Source organism: Bufo bufo, chromosome 10, assembly GCF_905171765.1.
Source record: "Bufo bufo chromosome 10, aBufBuf1.1, whole genome shotgun sequence".
NCBI classification, from domain to species: Eukaryota; Metazoa; Chordata; class Amphibia; order Anura; family Bufonidae; genus Bufo; species Bufo bufo.
This window is the reverse complement of record NC_053398.1, coordinates 144,954,462-144,975,761: the sequence shown is the minus strand read 5'-3', so window position 1 is coordinate 144,975,761 and position 21,300 is coordinate 144,954,462. Positions and strand designations below refer to the sequence as shown.

The following is a 21,300-nucleotide window of genomic DNA, read 5'->3' as shown; positions in this document are numbered from 1 at the left end:
CGGTGTGATGGGGCCCCAGATGGAGGAACCTATAAAGAGCGCCCCTCATCATCTAATGGTTTATATTCCAGACTGTGACCTGTCCTCGGAAAGAGAGCGCAGGCCCTCCAGGTAAGTACAGACCTTCTGGCTGTGGCCCCCATACATCAGCTACCTATGCCTTGTCTGTGGCCCCCTAGGATATATATCTGTCCCGGGATAGTTATCTAGTTATACTGTATATCTGTCCCGGGATGGTTATCTGGTTATATATCTGTCGCGGGATAGTTAACTGGATATATATCTGTCCCGGGATAGTTATCTGGTTATATATCTGTCCTGGGATAGGTATCTGGTTATATATCTGTCCTGGGATAGTTATCTGGTTATATATCTGTCCTGGGATAGTTATCTGGTTATATATCTGTCCTGGGATAGTTATCTGGTTATATATCTGTCCTGGGATAGTTATCTGGTTATATATCTGTCCTGGGATAGTTATCTGGTTATATATCTGTCCCGGGATAGTTATCTGGATATATATCTGTCCTGGGATAGTTATCTGGATATATATCTGTCCTGGGATAGTTATCTGGTTATATATCTGTCCTGGGATAGTTATCTGGTTATATATCTGTCCTGGGATAGTTATCTGGTTATATATCTGTCCCGGGATAGTTATCTGGTTATATATCTGTCCTGGGATAGTTATCTGGTTATATATCTGTCCCGGGATAGTTATCTGGATATATATCTGTCCTGGGATAGTTATCTGGATATATATCTGTCCCGGGATAGTTGTCTGGTTATATATCTGTCCTGGGATAGTTATCTGGATATATATCTGTCCCGGGATAGTTATCTGGATATATATCTGTCCCGGGATAGTTGTCTGGTTATATATCTGTCCCGGGATAGTTATCTGGTTATATATCTGTCCTGGGATAGTTATCTGGATATATATCTGTCCCGGGATAGTTATCTGGATATATATCTGTCCCGGGATAGTTGTCTGGTTATATATCTGTCCCGGGATAGTTATCTGGTTATATATCTGTCCTGGGATAGTTATCTGGTTATATATCTGTCCCGGGATAGTTATCTGGATATATATCTGTCCTGGGATGGTTATCTGGTTATATATCTGTCCCGGGATGGTTATCTGGTTATATATCTGTCCCGGGATAGTTATCTGGTTATATATCTGTCCCGGGATGGTTATCTGGATATATATCTGTCCCGGGATAGTTATCTGGTTATATATCTGTCCCGGGATGGTTATCTGGTTATATATCTCACCTGGGATGGTTATCTGGTTATATATCTGTCCCGGGATAGTTATCTGGATATATATCTGTCCCGGGATAGTTGTCTGGTTATATATCTGTCCCGGGATAGTTATCTGGATATATATCTGTCCCGGGATAGTTGTCTGGTTATATATCTGTCCCGGGATAGTTATCTGGTTATATATCTGTCCCGGGATGGTTATCTCTGTCCCGGGATAGTTATCTGGTTATATATCTGTCCCGGGATGGTTATCTGGTTATATATCTGTCCCGGGATGGTAACCTGGTTATATATCTGTACCGGGATAGTTATCTGGATATATATCTGTCCCGGGATAGTTATCTGGTTATATATCTGTCCCGGGATGGTTATCTGGTTATATATCTGTCCCGGGATGGTTATCTGGTTATATATTTGTCCCGGGATAGTTATCTGGTTATATATCTGGCCCCAATAGTTATCTGGTTATATACGGTATCTGTCCTGGGATGGTTATCTGGTTATATATCTGTCCCGGGATAGTTATCTGGTTATATATCTGTCCCGGGATGGTTATCTGGTTATATATCTGTCCCGGGATGGTTATCTGGTTATATATCTGTCCTGGGATAGTTATCTGGTTATATATCTGTCCCGGGATAGTTATCTGGTTATATATCTGTCCTGGGATGGTTATCTGGTTATATATAGGTCCCGGGATGGTTATCTGGTTATATATAGGTCCCGGGATGGTAATCTGGTTATATATCTGTCCTGGGATGGTTATCTGGTTATATATCTGTCCTGGGATAGTTATCTGGTTATATATCTGTCCTGGGATAGTTATCTGGTTATATATCTGTCCCGGGATGGTTATCTGGTTATATATAGGTCCCGGGATGGTTATCTGGTTATATATCTGTCCCGGGATGGTTATCTGGTTATATATCTGTCCTGGGATGATTATCTGGTTATATATCTGTCCCGGGATAGTTATCTGGTTATATATCTGTCCCGGGATAGTTATCTGGTTATATATCTGTCCCGGGATGGTTATATATCTGTCCTGGGATGGTTATCTGGTTATATATCTGTCCTGGGGGTTATCTGGTGACTTCTGGCTCTACATGTTGGGGATTGTGGTTTCTGATTTTCGCTGTTTTGCAGCTGACCGTGGAGCACCGGACACCGGCTCAGCGTCTGAGAAGAGGTAAGTGTTTCTCTGCCTTCGTCGTCTGGTTGCTGCGCCTCTTTACAGTGTGTTTTTCGGAATCCCTTGTTGTCTTACAGTTCGGGGGGAGTTCTCGGCTGGCTAGCACAAGGACTGGGGAAGGTGGTCCCTCAGCCTGCGGATAGTCCTTCTCTGAGCAGAGCAGTCCAGGAGGTGACGGATGCCGCAGTGGAGCAGGTAGTGGACAGCCCGACTCGCACTCTTTGCCTAACTGGATAATAATGATGTTTTGCTGATACACTCTGTGCTGCTGTTAGCATTCCTTCCTCTGGTGTTAGCCGCGTGACTGTGTGTCTGCCGTCCCCCATTAGACCTGTATTACAATCCTGGATGCCGCACTCAGACATCTAATTTGTTTCTGTTGCAGAACCTGAAGGCGGTCAGCGACTCAGGTAAGGTGCGGCACAGGCGGTGGGGGCGTCCATGGTGCTGGATCCACCAATCACATCTCTTCTTGTTTTTTCCTCATAGTGGACAGAGTAGCAGAGCACGCCCCCGCGGAGCAGAGTGACAGGTACCTGACCCTGGGAGTCATCCGCTTCAGTCGCTCCGCAGGGTTAAGCTGGGTGACAACCCTATGGGAGATGGAAGAGTGGCCATATTGTCTGTCACCCAGCTTTCCCATAATACCACAGAACTATGAAGCGGCTGAATGAAGTGGAGACTCCAGGACTGGTATTTACTGGGGGAGACTGGAGAATCTGCAGTCTCTGGTACTTACCTCTGATGTCTACCTGCAGTTCCTCCCTGGGTGTCCTATCCTGGTTGTCACACGGTTTGGAGAAGGTCGTTCCCCAGCCAACATGGAGCCTGAGGGTGAGCACTGGCGCCAGCTCCGAGCCCAATGCTGTGGAGCAGGTAGGTGGCTGTGTGTATGAGGGTGACCCTTGACCGGACATTCTGCACCCATCTTACCTTCCTCTCTGTTCTCCTTTCCCAGCAGAAACCACAACCAGAAAAGGTGGAAGGTGGGTGCTCCGGAACGGCAGGAGGGCGACAACCTGGGAGTGAGGGGGGAAAACATTATGTGGGCGCAGACCAGATTGTATAGTGTCAGAAATCATGATCGAAGCAGTTTATAATGTGGATGTCATAATGTGACGGGTGGAGGTTATAATGTGACGGGTGGAGATTATAATGCGACGGGTGGAGATTATAACGCGACGGGTGGAGATTATAACGCGACGGGTGGAGATTATAACGCGACAGGTGGAGGTTAAAATGTGACAGGTGGAGGTTATAATGTGACAGGTGGAGGTTATAATGCAGAATATAATGTGACGGGTGGAGGTTATAATGTGACGGGAGGAGGTTATAATGTGACGGGTGGAGATTATAATGTGACAGGTGGAGGTTATAATGCAGAATATAATGTGAGAAGTGGAGATTATAATGTGACGGGTGGAGATTCTAAATTACTATTTGGCAGAAGAAGTGATTGTGGCTCCGGCATCCCCGGTTGCTGTCAGTCCCGTACCACCACCCCCATCCGTCCCAGCTGAGGTACATCCAGGAGTCACCCCAGAAGTGGAGGCTGAAGCAGCAGACAAGAAGCCTGAGCAGAGGTACGTCTGTAATGGTCCTCATGAGAGGAATGATATATTATTGGCTTCCAAGGCAAGTAAGTCATGAAGAATCCCAGTTTCTCATCATCCCGCCCCCTCACACTGATCTCCACCTCCTCACACTGACTCCCCGCCCACAGTGCAGTGCAGGCTTAAAGCAGCTCTGTCACCAGGATAAACCCTATTAAACCAGACATACTGGCTGGTAGGGCTCATCTTGCTGATTAAAACGATACCTTTCTTTTGTCTGTATGATAAAAGGCTGCAGAGATATCTGTGTTTTTATTCATATGTGCAAATGAGCACGTTAGAGCACCAGGAGGTGGGGCTTAATCCTTGGAGCACTGCTTTGTAACACCCCCTGTGCTCTGCACACTCCCCCCTCCCCTTGATTGACAGGGCTAGATGCCGAGGGCAGAGCTGTGTCCTAGCACGTACATATAATTTACACTATGTACTATAGCTTCACCACACTGAGATCTGCTCAGAAAGCTCATCTACATATCATATACACTATGTACTATAGCTTCACCACACTGAGATCTGCTCAGAAATCTCATCTACATATCATATACACTATGTACTATAGATTCACCACACAGATCTGCTCAGAAAGCTCATCTACATATCATATACACTATGTACTATAGCTTCACCACACTGACATCTGCTCAGAAAGCTAATCTACATATCATATACACTATGTACTAAAGCATCACCACACTGAGATCTGCTCAGAAAGCTCATCTACATATCATATACACTATGTACTATAGCATCACCACACTGAGATCTGCTCAGAAAGCTCATCTACATATCATATACACTATGTACTATAGCTTCACCACACTGAGATCTGCTCAGAAAGCTCATCTGCATATCATATACACTATGTACTATAGCTTCACCACACTGAGATCTGCTCAGAAAGCTCCTCTACATATCATATACACTATGTACTAAAGCTTCACCACACTGAGATCTGCTCAGAAAGCTCATCTACATATCACTGCTTTATTCACAGGCATGTCTAGTCCTGTCAATCAAGTGGAGGGGGAGTGTGCAGAGCACAGGGGGTGTTACAAAGCAGTGCTCAAAGGTTCAGTCTCACCCGCTGGTGCTCAAACTTGCTAATTTGCATATCACTAAAACGCCGCTATCTGCAGCTGTTTAGCATACAGAAAAAATAAAGATATGCCGTATTTTTTGCCCCATAAGACACACTTTTCCCCCCAAAAAATGTGGGGAAAATGCCAGTGCCTCTTATGGGGTAAATACTATTTAGCGCTTCAATTATGGAAGCGCTCATTAGTACAGGAAGACCAGGAAGTGGTGAATGCAACGCTCCCCAGGCTCTGTACTCACCGCTTCCTAGTTCTCTGCCATCGGCTGTGCTATGGCTGTGCACAGCGTGAGGACGTCAGCGCACTGTGACCTCTTGCTGTGTGCGTCAGGTCATAGCGGAGCGCGCGGCAAGAAGAAGAGATGGAGCTGGATCGTGGAAGCAGAGGTGGCGGCGTCCAGAGCAAGAGAGGTAAGTGAGCAAGGAGGTCTGTACTGCAGTCTGGGAGTCATTCACATTGGGGGGGTCTGATCTGAGGTCTGAATGGGGTTGTTATTTGAGGTCTGGGGGTCATTCACATTGAGGCTCTGATCTGAGGTCTAATGAAAAATATTTTTTTTCTTATTCTCCTCCTCTAAAACTACCATATTTTTCACCCTATATAAGGGCTCATACACACGACCATATGTATTTTGCGCTCCACAAAAAATACGGATGACGTCCGTGTGCATTCCGTATTTTGCGGAACGGAACAGCTGGCCCCTAATAGAACAGTCCTATCCTTGTCCGTGATGCGGACAATAATAGGACGTTTTATTTTTTTGCAGAACGAAAATACGGACATACGGAAACGGAATGCACACAGAGTAACTTCCGTTTGTTTTGCAGACTCATTGAAATGAATGGTTCCTCATACGGTCCGCAAAAAAAACTGAACGGACACGGCAAGAAAATACATTCGTGTGCATGAGGCCAAAGACGCACCTAGGTTTTAACCAGCATGTTGAGCCCTAGCAGGCAATGTGTCTGGTTTAATAGTGTTGATCCTGGTGACAGAGCTTAACACTTGTCTGATCATCACCCATCCCAGTGCAACACTGCCCCCGGTGGCATCATACAGAATGACCTTATCTTGCAGTGCTGGGACCGGAGTGTTAAACTGGCTCATGCAAGGACTGGGAAAAGTGGTGCCGCAGCCAGAGATACCAACTGGGACCACAAAAAATGTGGAGGTGAGTGAGGTCATTTACAGCAAAAAAAAATATATAGCACCGTGCAGAGTGTAAGAGAAGCAGTGTCTATGGTAGGAGAGAAGCAGTGTCTATAGTAGGAGAGAAGCAGTGTCTATAGTAGGAGAGAAGCAGTGCTGTGCAGTGTCTGAAGTAGTAGAGAAGCAGTGTATAGCGTAGGAGAGGTGCAGTGTATAGAGAAGGCTAGGAGCAGTGCTGTGCAGTGTTTGTAGTAGGAGAGAAGCAGTGCTGTGCAGTGTCTATAGTAGGAGAGGTGCAGTGTATAGAGTAGGCTAGGAGCAGTGCTGTGCAGTGTCTGTAGTAGGAGAGGTGCAGTGTATAGAGTAGGATAGAAGCAGTGCTGTGCAGTGTCTGTAGTAGGAGAGAAGCAGTGCTGTGCAGTGTATAGAGTAGGCTAGGAGTAGTGCTGTGCAGTGTCTATATTAGGAGAGAAGCAGTGCTGTGCAGTGTATAGAGTAGGAGAGAAGCTGTGCAGTGTCTGTAGGAGAGAAGCAGTGTTGTGCAGTGTCTGTAGTAGGAGATAAGCAGTGCTGTGCAGTGTCTGTAGTAGTAGGAGAGAAGCAGTGCTTTGCAGTGTCTGTAGTAGGAGAGAAGCAGTGCTTTGCAGTGTCTGTAGTAGGAGAGAAGCAGTGCTGTGCAGTGTCTATAGTAGGAGAGAAGCAGTGCTGTGCAGTGTGTTTATAGTAGGAGAGAAGCAGTGCTGTGCAGTGTCTATAGTAGGCGATAAGCAGTGCTGTGCAGTGTCTGTAGTAGGAGAGAAGCAGTGCTGTGCAGTGTCTCTAGTAGGAGAGAAGCAGTGCTGTGCAGTGTCTGTAGTAGGAGAGAAGCAGTGCTGTGCAGTGTCTCTAGTAGGAGAGAAGCAGTGCTGTGTCTCTAGTAAGAGAGAAGCAGTGCTGTGCAGTGTCTCTAGTAGGAGAGAAGCAGTGCTGTGCAGTGTCTCTAGTAGGAGAGAAGCAGTGCTGTGCAGTGTCTCTAGTAGGAGAGAAGCAGTGCTGTGCAGTGTCCATAGTAGGAGAGAAGCAGTGCCTATAGTAGGAGAGAAGCAGTGCTGTGCAGTGTCCATAGTAGGAGAGAAGCAGTGCCTATAGTAGGCGAGAATCAGTGCTGTGCGGTGTCTGTAGTAGGAGAGAAGCAGTGCTGTGCAGTGTCTCTAGTAGGAGAGAAGCAGTGCTGTGCAGTGTCTGTAGTAGGAGAGAAGCAGTGCTGTGCAGTGTCTCTAGTAGGAGAGAAGCAGTGCTGTGTCTCTAGTAGGAGAGAAGCAGTGCTGTGCAGTGTCTCTAGTAGGAGAGAAGCAGTGCTGTGCAGTGTCTCTAGTAGGAGAGAAGCAGTGCTGTGCAGTGTCTCTAGTAGGAGAGAAGCAGTGCTGTGCAGTGTCTCTAGTAGGAGAGAAGCAGTGCTGTGCAGTGTCTCTAGTAGGAGAGAAGCAGTGCTGTGCAGTGTCTCTAGTAGGAGAGAAGCAGTGCTGTGCAGTGTCTCTAGTAGGAGAGAAGCAGTGCTGTGCAGTGTCTCTAGTAGGAGAGAAGCAGTGCTGTGCAGTGTCTCTAGTAGGAGAGAAGCAGTGCTGTGCAGTGTCTCTAGTAGGAGAGAAGCAGTGCTGTGCAGTGTCCATAGTAGGAGAGAAGCAGTGCCTATAGTAGGAGAGAAGCAGTGCTGTGCAGTGTCCATAGTAGGAGAGAAGCAGTGCCTATAGTAGGCGAGAATCAGTGCTGTGCGGTGTCTGTAGTAGGAGAGAAGCAGTGCTGTGCAGTGTCTCTAGTAGGAGAGAAGCAGTGCTGTGCAGTGTCTGTAGTAGGAGAGAAGCAGTGCTGTGCAGTGTCTCTAGTAGGAGAGAAGCAGTGCTGTGTCTCTAGTAGGAGAGAAGCAGTGCTGTGCAGTGTCTCTAGTAGGAGAGAAGCAGTGCTGTGCAGTGTCTCTAGTAGGAGAGAAGCAGTGCTGTGCAGTGTCTCTAGTAGGAGAGAAGCAGTGCTGTGCAGTGTCTATAGTAGGAGAGAAGCAGTGCTGTGCAGTGTCTCTAGTAGGAGAGAAGCAGTGCTGTGCAGTGTCTCTAGTAGGAGAGAAGCAGTGCTGTGCAGTGTCTCTAGTAGGAGAGAAGCAGTGCTGTGCAGTGTCCATAGTAGGAGAGAAGCAGTGACTATAGTAGGAGAGAAGCAGTGCTGTGCAGTGTATATAGTAGGAGAGAAGCAGTGTATATCGTAGGAGAGAAGCAGTGCTGTGCAGTGTCTATAGTAGGAGAGAAGCAGTGCTGTGCAGTGTCTATAGTAGGAGAGAAGCAGTGCTGTGCAGTGTCTATAGTAGGAGATAAGCAGTGCTGTGCAGTGTATATAGTAGGAGAGAAGCAGTGTATATCGTAGGAGAGAAGCAGTGCTGTGCAGTGTCTATAGTAGGAGAGAAGCAGTGCTGTGCAGTGTATATAGTAGGAGAGGTGCTGTGCAGTGTATATAGTAGGAGAGAAACAGTGCTGTGCAGTGTATATAGTAGGAGAGAAGCTGTGCAGTGTATATAGTAGGAGAGAAGCAGTGCTGTGCAGTGTATATAGTAGGAGAGAAGCAGTGCTGTGCAGTGTCCATAGTAGGAGAGAAGCAGTGCCTATAGTAGGAGAGAAGCTGTGCTGTGCAGTGTATATAGTAGGAGAGAAACAGTGCTGTGCAGTGTATATAGTAGGAGAGAAGCTGTGCAGTGTATATAGTAGGAGAGAAGCAGTGCTGTGCAGTGTATATAGTAGGAGAGAAGCAGTGCTGTGCAGTGTCCATAGTAGGAGAGAAGCAGTGCCTATAGTAGGAGAGAAGCTGTGCTGTGCAGTGTATATAGTAGGAGAGAAGCAGTGCTGTGCAGTGTCTGTAGTAGGAGAGAAGCTGTGCAGTGTGCATATTACCATTCTGTTGTGTAGCCATCGATGATCTGACAGGTGGGCTTCCAGATGGGCCATTGGTCAGTTTGGGTTGCTAATGATGTGGTTTTTTTTTTTGGCAGCTGGAGAAGCCTAAAGAGGAGGAGGTGCCCCCTGCAGGTGAGGGCGGGGTACATGCGGGTTGGTCTCTTTACTGGGGAGGGCTTGCACTCAGGGTTTGTGTGTTTTCTTGCAGTGACCCAGAAGGATTCTAAGGGCAGGTGAGTGACGCAGACATATATCCCTGGTGTCTATGGAGTCTGATCACGTGTGTCACATGAGGCTTCTCTTCTTCCTTCTTCCATGTGCTGGGATGCAGTGCTGACAGCTCCAGGTATGTTACGCATCTCCCCGCAGTGATGACATGCCACCCATATGTAGTATCGGTCATACGTCAAGGCACCACAACAGCCATGGTCTCTTGACCCATTTATCAATGACACATCCATTATGTGAGGTCATCGGGTGTGATGAGGTCGTTGTGTGAGATCATGAGGTGTGATGAGGTCATCATGTGAGGTCACAAGGTGTGATGAGGTCGTTGTGTGAGATCATGAGGTGTGATGAGGTCATCATGTGAGGTCACAAGGTGTGATGAGGTCGTTGTGTGAGATCATGAGGAGTGATGAGGTTATCATGTGAGGTCATGAGGAATGATAAAGTCGTCATTTGAGGTCACAAGGTATGATGAGGTCATCATGTCATGAGGAATGATAAAGTCGTCATTTGAGGTCACAAGGTATGATGAGGTCATCATGTCATGAGGTCTGATAACATTATACGTGATGGTTACATTAGTATGGTTGAAAAAAATAGGCCATCAACTGCAACCAAGGAATGTGGGGATGTGAATTTTAAGAAGGTGGAGTAAAATCTTGACTTCCTCACATGTACTTAAACATTAATGTTCCTTAGTTCTGTCTTAGGCTTCTTTCAGATCAGCGAGTTCCACGCTCCGGACTCGCAGTGTGAGTATGAGGCAGTTCCTGTCCTGATCTCTCAGCACTGACGGGCCGCATTATATTGATTTATGATGCTATGTAACTCTTACAGTCCTGGAATGTATTGTATAACACTGACATAATGCTGTCAGTGTTATTCAATACATTCCAGAACTGAAAGGGTTACATAGCATCATAAATCAGTATAATACTATGCGACCCCGGCAGTGCCAGGAGGTCAGGATGGGAGCTGCCTCGTACTCAGGCTGCAAGTCATGTGAAAGGGGCCTTAATCCTTCTCTACAAGTGACTCTCCAGTGTTACTCCCTGTAGGGCATAGGGTCATGAGGTGTAATAAGGCCATTGTGTGAGGTCATGAGGTTATTATAGGTGATGAGGTCATTGTGTAAGGTGTGATCAGGTCATCACGTCTGGTCATGAGGTCACTGTGAGTTCATGAGGCATGATGAGGTCATCATGTGAAGTCATGAGGTCATCGTGTGAGGTGGTGAGATCATTGTGTAAGGTGTGATCAAGTCATCTTGTGAGATCATGTGGTGTGATCAGGTCATTTGATGACGTCATCTTGTGATGTCATCATGGGGTGATGAGGTTATATGAGCTGATGAAGTATGATGAGGTCCTGAGGTCACATATGGTTATCTTGCAGGGTGCGGACCTGGATAAGTCAAGGTCTGGAGAAGGTCATTCCACAACCAGTAGTGACAACAAAACAGGTATATAGCGCAGAGTATACAGCCAGAGGAGTAACTACTGTAATCCAATACAAAATCTGTACCAGAGGTCCCACCCGCCATTTATAATACAGGCGTCTTCTGTGCGGCAGAGGGACCCCTCAGACACCAGTGACCACTACCTCTGTACCCCTATAGTTATGGCTCCAGTTGCTGCACTGAGGAGACCCCGTCCTCACAACCCCCCTTCCTACTCATGAAGGACATACAACTCTCCAGTGGTCATGGTCCCTCGTGTCTTCCTCTGAGTCCTCCCTGCAGCAGGCGGCGCCTCCTTGTCTTGCTGCGTACAGTGGTCACCCATAGATACACATATAGAATATTCATGTGGTATGTGAGATAATACAGGATCCTGTATATGATATGACAGTAATGAATGTTCCCTCTCTGACAGGACTCTCAGAATGTAACATTGTGTCAGGTGGAAGAAAGTAAGTACGCCCCCCCAGTGATGTACCCATGTTATATCAGCAGTGCAGTTATATTATACACCAAATGTGCCCATGTTATATCAGCACTGCAGTTATATTACACACCAGTAGATGTGCCCATGTTATATCAGCACTGCAGTTATATTATACACCAGTAGATGTGCCCATGTTATATCAGCACTGCAGTTATATTATACACCAGTAGATGTGTCCATGTTATATCAGCACTGCAGTTATATTATACACAAGTAGATGTGCCCATGTTATATCAGCACTGCAGTTATATTATACACAAGTAGATGTGTCCATGTTATATCAGCACTGCAGTTATATTATACACCAGTAGATGTGCCCATGTTATATCAGCATTGCAGTTATATTATACACCAGTAGATGTGCCCATGTTATATCAGCATTGCAGTTATATTATACACCAGTAGATGTGTCCATGTTATATCAGCAGTGCAGTTACATTATACACCAGTAGATGTGCCCATATTATATCAGCACTGCAGTTATATTATACACCAGTAGATGTGCCCATGTTATATCAGCATTGCAGTTATATTATACACCAGTAGATGTGCCCATGTTATATCAGCAGTGCAGTTATATTATACACCAGTAGATGTGCCCATGTTATATCAGCAGTGCAGTTATATTATACACCAGTAGATGTGCCCATGTTATATCAGCAGTGCAGTTATATTACACACCAGTAGATGTGCCCATATTATATCAGCAGTGCAGTTATATTATACACCAGTAGATGTGCCCATGTTATATCAGCACTGCAGTTATATTATACACCAGTAGATGTGCCCATGTTATATCAGCAGTGCAGTTATATTATACACCAGTAGATGTGCCCATGTTATATCAGCAGTGCAGTTATATTACACACCAGTAGATGTGCCCATGTTATATCAGCAGTGCAGTTATATTATACACCAGTAGATGTGCCCATGTTATATCAGCAGTGCAGTTATATTATACACCAGTAGATGTGCCCATGTTATATCAGCACTGCAGTTATATTACACACCAGTAGATGTGCCCATGTTATATCAGCACTGCAGTTATATTACACACCAGTAGATGTGCCCATGTTATATCAGCACTGCAGTTATATTATACACCAGTAGATGTGCCCATGTTATATCAGCAGTGCAGTTATATTACACACCAGTAGATGTGCCCATGTTATATCAGCACTGCAGTTATATTATACACCAGTAGATGTGCCCATGTTATATCAGCACTGCAGTTATATTACACACCAGTAGATGTGCCCATGTTATATCAGCAGTGCAGTTATATTACACACCAGTAGATGTGCCCATGTTATATCAGCACTGCAGTTATATTACACACCAGTAGATGTGCCCATATTATAGAATTTCTTCTCCCTTGTCTCCCACACTGGATGGGGTATGATGGAGGGCTACCTCATTAGCTCCGTTACCTCCATGATGCCCTCCTGCCCTGGGTCGGGGTATATTGGCGGCAGCACGTTCTCTATTAATCGTGTTCTCTTCTCCTTTGTTTCAGAGGGGAGCGGGGTTTAATCACCCCTGAAACAAATGGAAGCAGAAGACGCTGGAGCCGTGTCCTGCCCCCCCCCCAGCTGTAGTCACCACTGCACTGACATCACTGGTGTACACTGACATAACCATGGTTATGACTGCAGCCCTGATATTCACAGCACCCCTCCTACTCATTGCTCCACTTCTCATTGACACCACTGCACTCCTGATAGTGTCACTGACGTCTCACAGTAATCACTGCACTGCTTATAGTCTTTGCTGCATCCCTGATAGTGCCACTGCACCCCACCCCCCCATAGTCATCACTGCAATCTTCCTATCCACCTTTCCCAGATCTCAACGTATCTTTGTGAGGAAGAGAATTTGCAGCATTTGTTTTTGCCTTGGAAGTGACGAAATAAAGTTTGTGCACTGTGTCGTGTGTGGTTCTGTGGAGGTGTCAGAGTTGTCAGGGTGCACTAGTAATGGTCACTTATAGCCTTAGTCACCATCTACCAGTTTGGGTTTATCTAAATAGAATTAGACTATTTTTCTGATACATTGCTCCAAATTCCCAGCAATGGCATCACGTTACATAGGTGTCTTCCAGCTTCTGCCACCAGGGGTCGCTCAGTGCATAAAACTAATGAGAACACAGTATGCAGCAAGCTCCAGAGCTCCCTCTAGTGGTGGCTGCAGCAGGAATATCATGTGGATTTGGGGGGCAGGCACAGGAGATCCAATGTCGGGCCCTGGACTTCTTATGATTTAGGAACACCATCAGAGCCCCTCGTGGTCATGCCATTGGCCAGTACTTGCTTTCTCTAGTTCCAGAACCACCACTATATCTGTCCTTGTTATTTACCCGCAGTCTGTATTCCACCGCCAGACGCCGAGCAAGACGTGAGCGCAGAGCCCCTGGCGGATGAAGTCCCAGCGGAGCGGGCGCCTGATGGTAGGTCACATGGGTATCACTGCCGACTGTCTGCACTGTCCCTGGAAGCTGCAGAGAAAGCTTCATCCACATTAGACACCATAGGAACAGGGGTGCCCGGGCTCATGACCACCAACCTGCATGATACAAGCTCCACCTGGCACTGCACCTCACACAGTGATGGAGATGACGCAGGAGGCCCTCAGACCAGCAGAGCCTCTCCTGACATGTCTGAGTAACATTGCCCATGTAGTAACCATTGTGGAACATCTATTCTGATGACACTGTGTTGTGCCATCCCTCTGTTATTCCTACTAGAAGTTTATGAAAGAGTTACCAGTTGGGGGGGTCCCTTCACAGTCTGACGATGAAAGCACTGATTGCATAGTGTCGGACTGTGCAGGGACACGCTCCAAACTGGTAACACCTAGCAGGACCTTTACTGCAGACTGCTGGCAATTTATTCATACACTTCTAGTAGGAATAATAGAGGAATGACACAACATAGTCATAGGAATGGACACTCCAGAATGATTATTACATGGATGCATATATTTTTCCTAAAACTGACCTGTCAGCAGAGGTGAGGGGTCCCCTTTAAGTGGAGCCTTGTCTGTATAACTAGCAGCAGGCAGGGTGGTTGCGGGTGGGACGTAGACAACTGCTGCCTTTGAGTACTTCTCTGCCCATGCTCTAAACAGAAGCGACTGACATGAGCTTATAGTAGATGCCGCTCTGACTGGATTATGCACAACCCGGTAACCCCGTGCCCTGCTCCTCGCTTCCAGGGAGAGGTTCCATCGAGGTCCCCGAAGAGCTGGGCAGAGGCTTCAACACAACAGAGAATGTGGACCCGAGTGGACGGAGCATGGACATATCCGAGAGCCAGGAACAACCCCAATATGAGACAAACACAGAGCAGAGTGTCACAGAGGAGCAGCAAGACGCCCCCACGGATTATGGGCAGGAGCACAGTGGAGGCATCTGTCTGGCTGACACCATCAGGGAAGACATGCTCCAAGTGTCCAGAGACACAATGAACGAGAGTCCCAGCCATGGTCAGTCTACTGGAAAGGAAGAAGTGCAGGGTCTGAGCCATGGCCAGTCTGCTGGAAAGGAAGAAGTGCAGGGTCTGAGCCATGGTCACTCTACTGGAAAGGAAGAAATGCAGGGTCTGAGCCATGGTCACTCTACTGGAAAGGAAGAAGTGCAGGGTCTGAGCCATGGCCAGTCTGCTGGAAAGGAAGAGGAAAAGCAGGGTCTGAGCCATGGCCAGTCTGCTGGAAAGGAAGAAGTGGTGCAGGGTCTGAGCCAAGGTCACTCTACTGGAAATGAAGAGGAAAAGCAGGGTCTGAGCCATGGCCAGTCTGCTGGAAAGGAAGAAGTGCAGGGTCTGAGCCATGGCCAGTCTGATGGAAAGAAAGAAGAAGTGCAGGGTCTGAGCCAAGGTCACTCTACTGGAAATGAAGAGGAAATGCAGGGTCTGAGCCATGGCCAGTCTGCTGGAAAGGAAGAAGTGCAGGGTCTGAGCCATGGCCAGTCTGCTGGAAAGGAAGAGGAAGTGCAGGGTCTGAGCCATGGTCAGTCTACTGGAAATAAAGAGGAAGTGCAGAGTCTAAGCCATGGTCAGTCTACTGGAAATAAAGAGGAAGTGCAGAGTCTAAGCCATGGTCAATCTACTGGAAAGGAAGAAGTAGTGCAGGGTCTGAGCCAAAGTCACTCTACTGGAAATGAAGAGGAAATGCAGGGTCTGAGCCATGGTCAGTCTACTGGAAATGAAGAGGAAATGCAGGGTCTGAGCCATGGTCAGTCTACTGGAAAGGAAGAAGTGCAGGGTCTGAGCCATGGTCAGTCTACTGGAAATGAAGGGGAAGTGCAGGGTCTGAGCCATGGTCAGTCTACTGGAAATGAAAGGGAAGTGCAGGGTCTGGGCCATGGTCACTCCACTGGAAATGAAGAGGAAGTGCAGGGTCTGAGCCATAGCCAGTCTGATGGAAAGGAAGAAGAAGTGCAGGGTCTGAGCCAAGGTCACTCTACTGGAAATGAAGAGGAAATGCAGGGTCTGAGTCATGGTCAGTCTACTGGAAAGGAAGAAGTGCAGGGTCTGGGCCAAGGTCACTCTACTGGAAATGAAAAGGAAGTGCAGGGTCTGGGCCAAGGTCACTCTACTGGAAATGAAGAGGAAGTGCAGGGTCTGGGCCATAGTCAGTCTACTGGAAATGAAGAGGAAGTGCAGGGTCTGGGCCAAGGTCAGTCTACTGGAAATGAAGAGGAAGTGCAGGGTCCGAGCCATGATCAGTCTATTGGAAATGAAGGGGAAGTGCAGGGTCTGAGCCATGGTCACTCTACTGGAAATGAAGAGGAAATGCAGGGTCTGAGACACAGTCATTCTACTGGAAATGAGGAAGTGTGGGCTCTGAGCCATGGTCTACCTACTGGAACTGAAGACACAGTGCAGGGTCTGAGCCAAGGACAGTCTACTGAAAATGAAGAGGAAGTGCAGAGTTTGAGTTCTGGTCTGTCTACTGGGAATGAAGAGGAAGTGCAGGGTCTGGGCCATGGTCAGTCTACTGGAAATGAAGAGGAAGTGCAGGGTCTGAGCCATGATCAGTCTACTGGAAATGAGGAGAAAATGCAAGGTCTGAGCTTCAGTCTATCTACAAGATATGAAGAGGAAGTGCAGGGTCTGGGCCATGGTCAGTCTACTGGAAATGAAGAGGAAGTGCAGGGTCCGAGCCATGATCAGTCTATTGGAAATGAAGGGGAAGTGCAGGGTCTGAGCCATGGTCACTCTACTAGAAATGAAGAGGAAATGCAGGGTCGGAGACACAGTCATTCTACTGGAAATGAGGAAGTGTGGGCTCTGAGCCATGGTCTACCTACTGGAACTGAAGACACAGTGCAGGGTCTGAGCCAAGGACAGTCTACTGAAAATGAAGAGGAAGTGCAGGGTCTGAGTCACAGTCACTCTATTAGAAATGAAAAGGAAAGAACCCCAGCAAGCAGGGATTATATTAGTGAACTGACTATTGAGAGAGAGAGAATAGGAAGTCTGCTCCAGGCTGAAAAAAGTCAACGGGAACCGAAGGAAAGAGTTCTAGAACATGCAGAGACTGGAGAAAAGATAGTAGGTCATGAAGAGGAAAAACCTGCACAGGAATGGAAAAGCACTGGAAGAAGTGAAGGTCTAGATACAACAATGCTCCAGGCAGAGGATTGTGCCACTATGCTCAACGTCCAGCTGAAGAGACCACAGACAGGGCAAGTGGAAGTAAAAGATCAAGATATCCTTGAGGAAGTAGGCAGCCACCAAGAGGATGTTACACAATCTCACCAAACTGGTCACTTCCAAAGCCAGATGGAAACAGGAAACAAGATGGTGCAGGGGAGTGATGAAGATGATGCTACACCTCCAGGTGTACCCTGCCGACAAGGCGTCCAGCTGGAGGATGGTACCACACCATGTCTCCCACAAGAGGCCACATCTCTCCAGGTCTCAGAAGAGATGACAGAACAGACCTCTGAAACTGAGAGGCAAGAGGAAACTTCAGAATGGCGGCCTGTTGTGGAAAACCAACCCAAAATACACAAAGAACATGACATTCCAGTGGACGAGCGTGTGGGAATGGAAAACTGGAGGATTCAAATGGAAGAGAGAGAGACCCAGACAGAGGACGCCACATATCAAACCACTGACCACAGGCAGTCATCTTATGATGAGCACACGCCAACCCAAACTGAAGACCGTCACACACAGACCACACCACCCACAGAAGCCCTGCATGAGGATGTGGACATTCCCAGAGAGCACCCCAAGGAGAGGGTCACTGATGGCCAAAGTGAGGAACCGACCCTTGACAAGACTACACTGAATGGAAATTATACAGTAGAAGCAATGGATGGAGAAGAATCCCCTGCAGGAGGAAAAATGGTGGCTGCAAAGGCCCAACCTGAAGAGGCAGTCATTCAAGATAGTGAAGGACAAGATAGTGGTCACTGCCTTCCACCCTGGGACCCCATGTATCATGAGGAGCTCATCCCTGAAGCTGTCGCATTTGAATCTCCTGAGGAGTCAGAGGAAGAAGGTACAGAAGACGTAGTCAATGATCTGCCCTGGTGATTTGGTGGGGCAGGAGCAGTCCTCCGGGATCATCACTTAAGATTTTTAGGTTTACACATTCCAGAAAGGCTTCTTGCACACGAACGGCTGGTCCGCAATACACGGCACCGGCCCGTGTGCACTCTGAATCACGGATGCGGACCCATTCACTTGAATGGGTCCGCAATAATGGAGATGCGGAACGGAAGCATGGATCGGAACCCCACGTAATGCTTCCGTGGTGTTTCCGTCCGTGCCTCCGCACCGCAACAAAACGTGTCTCGATCCGTCCCGGCACGGACGTTGCCCGTGCATTGGGGACCGCAAATTGCGGATGCACAACATTCGTGTGCAAGAAGCCAAAGGGAGCGAGGACTCCTAATCACAGGGAAGTAAGACCTCGGCCTACAAGTTCTCTCTGTATGCTATAAACCTATATACAGATGTAGGTGGAGAGAAGAGGCAGATGTTAGTTGGTCATATAAAAGTCACAGTGGGCAGTGTGACCATCACACCACACATGGAATATAATACGCAGCATGTTAAAGGGGCACTCTGTTCACCACAGGTCCTCCTCTTCAATTCTGCAACCCTGCCTGACATATGCACACGACACTCCGCTCTAAACAGTCCTCTATGGACAGGTCTACAATGGTCATCCTGTCACTATACGGGTCCCACTAGGGGGTGACTGTCCACATGCATGACATATCCCGGACTCCATAGTAACTGGCTGTTGTCGTCTCTATCTCTCTCCAGTAGTGGGGCAGTCGGAGGACAGGAGCCTGGCGACTGAGGATATAGAGTCCCACCTGCAGGACGAGGCTGCACCAGACGAAAGCGTAGAAGAAGTTGGAACACAACCTGAGGTTCCTGCCTCGCTCGTGAGACCACCAGAAGGGAAAAGGTGAGGGGCAAAAAGAGATCTGCCCCTGTAGTCAGTGGCATCAGAGACAGAACTGACGTGATGCCATGTAATGACCCCAGAGTATACGGCAGTATATAGCACCGCCAGACCCATCCACTGCTACTACATGAACACCAGGCTTTAGTGCAACTTTCAGACACTGTGCACCCAACTGTAGCGTCCCCAAAACTAAGTGACCCCACAGAATGTCATTGAGACATACGCCAATCTGTTATCTCCACCTCCAGAGCGCTAATTCTGTATTTCTGACACAGGGTTGAAAGAGAAGTCACGGAGTCTGAGATCGAGTGAGTAACGCTGATCTACAGAGTGTCTCTTCACGGTGTCTCTCGGATATAGAGCGTCTCTCGGATACAGTGCATCTCTTCATGGCGTCTCTTGGATATAGAGCGGCATGTCTCGGATATATAGCGTCTCTTCACGGCATCTCTCGGATACAGTGTGTCTTCACGGCGTCTCTCAGATATAGAGCATCTCTTCGCGGCGTCTCTTAGATACAGAGTGTCTCTTCACGGTCTCTCGGATCTAGAGCGTCTCTTTGCGGCATCTCTCGAATACAGAGTGTCTCTTCACGGCGTCTCACGGATCTAGAACGTCTCTCGGATACAGAGTGTCTCTTCACGGTGTCAGATATAGAGCGTCTCTTTACGGCATCTCTCGGATATAGGTCGTCTCGTGGATATAAAAAGTCTCTCTCGGATACAGAGTGTCTCTTCACAACGTCTTGTTCTCTCTCCTCAGGAGGCTTTCCTGGATTTTGGAGGAAGATGAGGAAGAATCAGAGTAAGAAGCCCCAGAAACTGTATAATGTACTGTATATTATAATGGGGGGGGGGTCTCACTCCAGTAAAGAGCATTATAAATATCATAAATGTAAATGCACTAAATACAAGGCACTTACTACTGTATTGTGATTCTCCATGTTGTCTCCTTTGCTGGCTTCATTTATTGCAAATGAGCGGCAGGTTACTGTTCAGAGTGGGGAGCGGTAGGTGGCGGTGCGGCTCTCACGCGTCTTTTCCCGCAGGCTGCAGGTCTCGTGCTACCAGAGTGACAGCGAAGACGAGGCCCAGGTGACGCAGTAAGTAAATGCCGCTGATTACGTCATGACGTACTGGTCCATGCAGTGGTCTCCTAGCAACCCCGCCTCCCCCTAGTAACGGCTGCCTTAGTAACCGTCCTGTGCACGGAGCCGAGAATCAATCCGATTACCAGAGAGAATGCCCGAAACCATCGGCTGCCGAGCCCGCCATCACCTGTGACACCACGGGCAGCCCCGGGGGTCAGTCCTTGGGGGAGGAAGAGAGGTCATAACTGAGGAGGAGGTACAGAGGTAATTACTGAGGAGGTACAGAGGTCATAACTGAGGAGGAGGTACAGAGGTCATAACTGAGGAGGAGGTACAGAAGTCATTACTGTGGAGGAGGTGCAGAGGTCAGCGGTGTGGAAGAGGTGCAGAGGTCATTACTGTGGAGGAGGTACAGAGGTCAGCGGTGTGGAGGAGGTGCAGAGGTCAGCGGTGTGGAGGAGGTACAGAGGTCAGCTGTGAGAAGGAGGCACAGAGGTCAGCGGTGTGGAGGAGGCACAGAGGTCAGCGGTGAGGAGGAGGTACAGAGGTCAGCGGTGAGGAGGAGGTACAGAGGTCAGCGGTGAGGAGGAGGTACAGAGGTCAGCGGTGAGGAGGAGGCACAGAGGTCAGCGGTGAGGAGGAGGTACAGAGGTCAGCGGTGTGGAGGAGGTACAGAGGTCAGCGGTGTGGAGGAGGTACAGAGTTTAGCTGTGAGGAGGAGGTACAGAGGTCAGCGGTGTGGAAGAGGTACAGAGGTCAGCGGTGTGGAGGAGGTACAGAGGTCATAACTGAGGAGGAGGTACAGAGGTCAGCGGTGTGGAGGAGGCACAGAGGTCAGCGGTGTGGAGGAGGCACAGAGGTCAGCGGTGAGGAGGAGGTACAGAGGTCAGCGGTGAGGAGGAGGTACAGAGGTCAGCGGTGAGGAGGAGGCACAGAGGTCAGCGGTGAGGAGGAGGTACAGAGTTCAGCGGTGTGGAGGAGGTACAGAGGTCAGCGGTGTGGAGGAGGTACAGAGTTTAGCTGTGAGGAGGAGGTACAGAGGTCAGCGGTGTGGAAGAGGTACAGAGGTCATAACTGAGGAGGAGGTACAGAGGTCAGCGGTGTGGAGGAGGCACAGAGGTCAGCGGTGTGGAGGAGGTACAGAGGTCAGCGGTGAGGAGGAGGTACAGAGGTCAGCGGTGAGGAGGAGGTACAGAGGTTAGCGGTGAGGAGGAGGTACAGAGGTCAGCGGTGTGGAGGAGGTACAGAGGTCAGCGGTGTGGAGGAGGTACAGAGGTCAGCGGTGAGGAGGAGGTACAGAGGTTAGCAGTGAGGAGGAGGTACAGAGGTCAGCGGTGAAGAGGAGGTACAGAGGTCAGCGGTGTGGAGGAGGT

The 21,300-nt window shown here is 48.2% G+C and overlaps 1 protein-coding gene across 1 annotated transcript in view; it reads left to right on the top strand.

Annotated features, from left to right (window-relative positions):
* The first annotated feature begins 75 nt into the window (after positions 1–75).
* CNGB1 (cyclic nucleotide gated channel subunit beta 1) overlaps positions 76–21,300 on the top strand; it is a 55,347-nt gene continuing 34,122 nt past the window's right edge. The window contains exons 1-19 of the mRNA XM_040409984.1: positions 76–111; positions 2,416–2,458; positions 2,539–2,656; positions 2,847–2,871; positions 2,951–2,993; positions 3,220–3,337; positions 3,420–3,447; positions 3,909–4,044; positions 6,246–6,339; positions 9,328–9,364; positions 9,441–9,465; positions 9,564–9,578; positions 10,856–10,922; positions 11,335–11,371; positions 13,769–13,852; positions 18,690–18,837; positions 19,113–19,145; positions 19,600–19,641; positions 19,886–19,939. Coding sequence (XP_040265918.1) covers positions 6,274–6,339; positions 9,328–9,364; positions 9,441–9,465; positions 9,564–9,578; positions 10,856–10,922; positions 11,335–11,371; positions 13,769–13,852; positions 18,690–18,837; positions 19,113–19,145; positions 19,600–19,641; positions 19,886–19,939 — 608 coding nt within the window. The 5' untranslated portion in view covers positions 76–111; positions 2,416–2,458; positions 2,539–2,656; ... (4 more) ...; positions 3,909–4,044; positions 6,246–6,273. The remainder of the gene's footprint in view (positions 112–2,415; positions 2,459–2,538; positions 2,657–2,846; positions 2,872–2,950; positions 2,994–3,219; positions 3,338–3,419; positions 3,448–3,908; positions 4,045–6,245; positions 6,340–9,327; positions 9,365–9,440; positions 9,466–9,563; positions 9,579–10,855; positions 10,923–11,334; positions 11,372–13,768; positions 13,853–18,689; positions 18,838–19,112; positions 19,146–19,599; positions 19,642–19,885; positions 19,940–21,300) is intronic.